Source organism: Pundamilia nyererei, unplaced genomic scaffold (genome assembly GCF_000239375.1).
Source record: "Pundamilia nyererei isolate P.nyererei 1_Seehausen unplaced genomic scaffold, PunNye1.0 scaffold00127, whole genome shotgun sequence".
NCBI lineage: Eukaryota > Metazoa > Chordata > Actinopteri > Cichliformes > Cichlidae > Pundamilia > Pundamilia nyererei.
This window is the reverse complement of record NW_005187528.1, coordinates 126980-133343: the sequence shown is the minus strand read 5'-3', so window position 1 is coordinate 133343 and position 6364 is coordinate 126980. Positions and strand designations below refer to the sequence as shown.

The window sequence follows — 6364 nt, the reverse complement described above, 5'->3', positions numbered from 1 at the left end:
ACTATCCGCATCTACATATACATTTTGCATATTTGTGCACATGACCACTGCCTTTAAAGCTTCATCCACCAAGTCAAGTAGATTTTATGGACTTAGCTACCAATACCAAAACAGAAAGACATGATTGTTTTATTTTAAACTGTTTTCAAGCAGGGAAATGGGTCTTTCTAGGTATTTGTGACCCACTCATTTCTCCATGGAGAAAAAAAAAAAAAGCTATGTATAACTACAGAAAATTGCATAGAAATGTGAATGCAAGGCTGACACTGGTCAATACACAGAATTTGTTTTATGCATTGCATTTCTGTCCAGTTGTGGCCTACCTGTATGAGAGATGCCAGAGCAACGTGGCAAGCCTTATGCTGGGCTGGGAAGCTATTTGTAGCAATATCTAGACACTGCACAGGTTTTCGTTAAACTTCAGACCAGAGCGAGTGTCTCGGGGTCAATAGATTCAAACATAGAGTGTAGCACTCTACTTAATGTTTGGAAGCCCTTAAAAGTGTATTTTTTTGTCACTTACCCGATTTCCACAATGAAACATGCTGTATTAAATATCTTTAAAGGTTCTAGCATGTATCAAAAGGCCAAAGGAAAGTAGCTGGAAAAGACTCATCTTTTAAAAGGGTTCCTTATTTGTACTGTGACTTTTCTTTTTGAATGATGCAGTTATAAGTACCGCAGTGTATCCGTTTGAATCGTGCTGTGCATAATACATACTTGCGATATCATTGCTTGTCATTCATGCCTTTCTGTTTGTCCTGCAGACTGTTTTTAATACTGTTTCTATGAAATATACACATTCTCTACACAGAGGAAAACCTGAAATAACCCTATTTATAAGTTAACCCAGTGCTGTAATCAAGTGAGAATCTAATCTTGCCTTTTGCATAGAGATATGTACCTACTGCAAATATAACATTTTGGGGTACTTGAGTCACTATTTAAGTTTTTTTGTTTTTGTTGTTGTTTCTAGCACTTAAGATTAAAAAATGTGTACAAAAATTAATATTTTTTAAGAATATAATTATTTTCTGTCATTACTATTACAAATGTTTTTTAAAAAAGGCTAGAAATCAATCTGTGTATATTTCTGTACCTGTATAGCAAACACATTTCATAAATGGAAATATGTTCTCTGAATATTTATTTACTAATATATTTATCTTTAAGCCATGTCTTATGTTCCGAGTGTATGAACGTTTGAGTTGCTTTTTATTTCGAGGAAAATCACTAACATGAGACTTTGTATATACATGGTAATTGCACAAAAGACGATTAAATCTTCTCTGACCAAAAAACTGATTTTAAAACTTTAGTACCATACAGTTTTGTAATTAAAGTGTATAAAGATATGTAAAATATACAGTTTTATTCAAGTAACTAATGTTGTGGTGTCCTGCTTTTCATCATGTGCACTCTATATTAATGTTTTCTTATTTTGTGCAAAAAGTCAGTGGTTTAAATTCTAAGAGCTTCATTATAAGGAGTAATTAATATGCCTTTTGCAGCTTTGGTAATAATCCATTCGGATAATATGATTAGCTTTTTTAGGTTTTATTCATCACCAAAACACATTACCAAAAAAAAATAATCATCTTGTCATTTGTAGAAGTACACATACAGTGAGATCTATTAAGAGCAGTTTTCATAATAATTCCTCTGGATTTCATAAATGTTCTCTGACCTTTGGTCATTCTGCAATGAGCAGATGGAAGCCTCAAGCTAGAAAACTCAAGTCTGAAAAATCTGTACAGTCATACTGCAGAGAAGCCTGAAACTGACTTTACTTATTCGATATTTTACAGAAGGCATTCTCAGTGCATCTCACAGCTTGAAACCAGAGTGAAGAGCCACAACTCCACCTGTGAAATTGTAGTATTGCACACAATAGAAACCTGCATCTTCAATCATGGATTTGAACTCCTCCTGCAGAGGAAAAAGAACAAGGGGACCAATGACTAACAGTGAATCCACAAAGTGACAGACATGCACACAGCAGTACAGTGTGAATACATAACAAGCTTCAGCTGTTTCTTTTCCAGAGTGGATGTTTAATACTGTGACTGTGCATATAGATCCAATCAGTTGATGCGCACTAAAGACACTGTAACCTCATTAAAATGCTGTCAATTTTTTCTTAGACTAAAAGAGGGTTTAGAAATGTGACAAACAGTGCCAGTACAATCGAGTAATCAGATAAACAAATTCACGCCATTTATCATGAATCAAATCTCTCTCTTTCAGAAAAAATATGTGAATGAAAGATCTAAGAAGGGAACTTGAAATTGAGAACTGTAATCAAAGTAAGCACAGCAATGACAGAAATAAGATACAGACCATAAATCTGCCTTACCTGGCTGGGGAACTTGCGGATGCTCTCTACTAAATACTGATAAGACTTCCAGTCTCCAGCAATAACCTCTCCCAACACTGGGATTATCTGGAAACTGTACGCATCATAAAGCCTGAAAAAGAAAACGGGAATCTCTCAGAACTAGAACCCAGTGTTAGTCTCAAATAACTCCCATAATTACACATTTCACTGAGCTCCTGGACAGTCTGAGGTGCAGCCTGACAGAATTGGATGCACCAAATCATGTCAGGTAAGCATGGGGCTACTCAATAGTATCAATTCCTCCAGGAACTGCCTCGATACTCTCGCCATATGAGACTGAGCTTTTTCGTCACCAGGGGGGAGCCAGGACCCACTGCAACAGTGTGAGGTCTGACACTCGTTTAATCCTGATACCTAATGGCAGTCAGGGTATCTATCATTGGAAGTAGTGCAAGGACTTGGTTTGAGTAGAGTCCATGCATGAGTGGCCTGGGAGATGAGGGCTACTCAGGTGTGTGGGCAGGGGTGATTGTGTGTGTGATTAACAAACCCCTCTGCTACTTGCTGTTACTTGACCAGATTTATTTCACAGATGTTTAATAAACATTATCCTTTACTCTTGATTTATATGATTTTCCAGAGTTCATTTGTGAATATCATGTATTTATACTTTTCAATAAACTAAAACCTCTAAATCACATGCAATCACAGTTCTAGTGCCTCATTTAACTTTGTGTTGAAATCTGTTGAACTTTAAGTCACCAGTCTGCAAGTCAAACTGATCAATGATCAGCTGATGATTCTCAACTTCTTTTTAAATATCCCAAAACTCCATTTCTACTTAAGTGCATGCATACTATATTAAAGAGAACCAGAAGAGGGCAGCAAGAGCTCATTTAGTCTGTTACATCTGCAGTTTCAGAAAAAGTCAACTGACTTGTAAGAAAGCAATATTCATCACATTATATAAACTTATAAAACCATAAAAGCATCTCTTATAGAGAAAATGAACATTTCAGCAAGACTATCTTTTACAGTATTGATTTATATTACATATGCACTCAAGGCCATCATCTCCTCCTCACCTTGCTAACAGGGGATTTGTCACTTTGCTGAACTCTAAGCACATAAACCTGCCGCCAGGTTTCAGGACCCGCAGAGCCTCCTGCAGTGCCTGAAACAGCCAGTTATTAATTTAATGTCAAAGGACACAAAAAAATGTTACTCTAAAAACACAGCTGCTGGATTCATCTCTTATTTAAACTGAGAATAAATTAGTAAAAAATAAAATTTAACTGGAAACAGAAAATAAAAAGACCTTTAAAAGTAACTTACCTGATCTATATGAGTAACGTTTCGAATGCCGAAGGCGATGGTGTATATGTCGAACTGGTCGTCATCAAAGGGCAGTTCCTCTGCGTCGCCAACCACCCATGATAGACCTGATACAAAGTGACAAAGGAAAACGCAAACAAGCATGAATTCTGTGGGTTATTGGCAGTTTGCAATTCCTCGTGACAGTTTATGCCAATAGCTCCGCCATAATTACAGTGTATCTGTTCGGGTCATGCATGGCTGAACAGAAATCTCCCACACTTATAATTAAACTGTTTGCATCTCCTGTATCCTGTGTGTCGTTCCCACCGCCATGACTTGCAGAATGTTTCAAGCTGAATAGTGGCACAAATTTAATTTACATTTTGTTTTACTTGATCTAAAAGTGTTTACAGTCAAGTTGCAGTGTTTCCACCACTAAAGCTGGATGCTTATATCTGATATCAGTGAACGCAGGTTTTTTTCTTTAAACGCATTTCCGTGCATACGTCTCCTCCGCTCTGGTGTCAGGTTGACATTGTTGTCAAGATTTCACAATCAAATAACTTTTTTCCACTGACGTAAGCCAGGTATACACTGCAATTGTGGCTGTCCCACAAGAAAGACGACCAACGTGAAGGAAACGCTCCAAAACGCAGTTGTACGTAATAGCGAGTTGCCTTTTGTAACAAACCAACCAGTATGATGCAGAAGTTTGGTCTGTACGATGTGTTCAACTGTTCCGGCTCCAGAGAGGATGCAGGTGGGATAAATATCTCAGGAATCACCACCTTGCATCGGAACTTGCAATTAAACACGTATAATGATTGGATAGCGTTCTCGAACAACTCCTTTTTCCCATAATACAGTGTCACTGCTGGTGCTCTACCAGTTCTGCAGGGTTTCTTTTGAGAACCAGACGATATTTTGACAGGTTTGAGAACCGATTATTATGTGGAGTTACAAGCAGAAGGTAGGGGAATTTCTGTGGGAAGGAAATGATGAAGAGAATCTCTGAATCATTGATTTTTTTTTTTTGTTTGTTTTTTTAATTGTGACTTAGCCCAAAAGCCACTAACAACTCCAGGTTCAATTTTGGACCACAGCAGTGGTAAACATTTTGGCACTGGCATCAGTCTTTTTTTGGTGGAATTGCATAGAATCTGTCCTATATTGGGCTCCACAGATCCACAACAAAACTTTTGCTTAACTACCACAACGATCAACTCAATACTGGCATCACAGCGGAGAAGAACAAACCCAAGCAGACATTTCTGATTTCAAGAAAGGAGAAAATCTAATTGAGCTGTGGTAGCAAAAACTTCATCTGTATATGTGATCTACTATTTTAGCTATTACCAGGACCACATTTGAATGAATATTTGAGGAACTGCTGCTATGCATCAGACCCAATGAATCAGAAGGTATGACCTTTGGAAACTGTGCACCAAACCTCATTTCTACAAGAGCCATTTCTGAAATCTCACAGGCTGTAGGCATTTCAAGTATTATCTCCAGGCTGATGACAATATGTTATAGACATATTAGTGACACTTTTGCACATCTTAAATTAAAAAACAGTATTTTCCACATTAACCTTTTGATTCTGAATGGTTAGTTCTCCTTCTGTCAGACACAAAGCCAGCTTTCATCAATGAAAAGCTGTTGATTTCTCAGTTATAATGCATCTGAGGCTACGTGACACAGCATACATTGCCAGTTTCCTTCAGAACAACTCAGCCAAAGTGAGGCTAAGGCTCCTATTACTGATGAGATCTGTACATGCACAGAATCACAGGGACCGAGTATCCAGCTTGAAGACACTTGAAGCAGTTTTGCATTTAGAAGATTACCAGCAGTGATGCCCAAGCTCTCAGCCTTCTCCTTTCCCACTTTGAGCATCTCTTTGTTGATGTCACAGACAACAGCCGTTGACTCCCGGGGCCCGTCCGTCTCTATCGTGGAGTAGCTGTTGGAAATGTCCTGCAATGACAGCGTCTGGCCGAAGCGTACCGCCCGCCTCTGTTGCCGCTCCCGCTGAGAGCGAACGTACTCCAGGAAACGGAAAGAAATGTCACCTGAAGATCATCACAGGGAATACAGATGTGTATTGCCAGTAGATGTTTCAGTTTGATGTTTCGCAGAAGCGCACACAAACGGTTTTACCTGTTCCACCCGCCACGTCCAGGAGCCGAGCACCAGGCTGCGGATGCATCGCATGCAGCAGCATGTCCTTCCACAGTCGATGAATCCCCAAACTCATGGCATCATTCATTATGTCATACTTCTGTGCCACATTCTCAAAAACTTTATATACTGAAAAAGAAAAAAAAAACCAATAAGAAAGAGGTATAGAATAGGGGTAGGATTTATGACGTAACCTATAATATTATCATAGCTACCCTGGACATCAAATATGACATGACACAGTGGTTTAGTGATACAATGCAAAATAGTCCATATATGAAATATCAGTAATCTGTGCAAATGAAATAAAAAAATATCCCCAAAAAGTTTAGAAAGCAGAGCGTTAGTGCGTATGTGTATCACAGTTATTCGTTTTAATGTAGCAGCTCAATGTGAGTGAGTTCCTCCTTCTTCACTTCAAGGTTTGCTGCAAGAGTCCTGACAGCGACTAGAAAGAGAGAGCAGATTTCTCCTGTTTTGGCTTCCCTTCATTGGCTCCCTGTTAAATCCAGAATTGAATTCAAA

The 6364-nt window shown here is 38.5% G+C and overlaps 1 protein-coding gene across 1 annotated transcript in view; it reads right to left on the bottom strand.

Moving 5' to 3' along the window:
* Positions 1 to 1549: 1549 nt before the first annotated feature.
* coq5 (coenzyme Q5, methyltransferase) overlaps positions 1550 to 6364 on the bottom strand; it is a 7760-nt gene continuing 2945 nt past the window's right edge. The window contains exons 2-7 of the mRNA XM_013913352.1: positions 5819 to 5968; positions 5506 to 5730; positions 3674 to 3780; positions 3424 to 3512; positions 2357 to 2468; positions 1550 to 1929 (exon numbers count right to left, since the gene is read on the bottom strand). Coding sequence (XP_013768806.1) covers positions 1828 to 1929; positions 2357 to 2468; positions 3424 to 3512; positions 3674 to 3780; positions 5506 to 5730; positions 5819 to 5968 — 785 coding nt within the window. The 3' untranslated portion in view covers positions 1550 to 1827. The remainder of the gene's footprint in view (positions 1930 to 2356; positions 2469 to 3423; positions 3513 to 3673; positions 3781 to 5505; positions 5731 to 5818; positions 5969 to 6364) is intronic.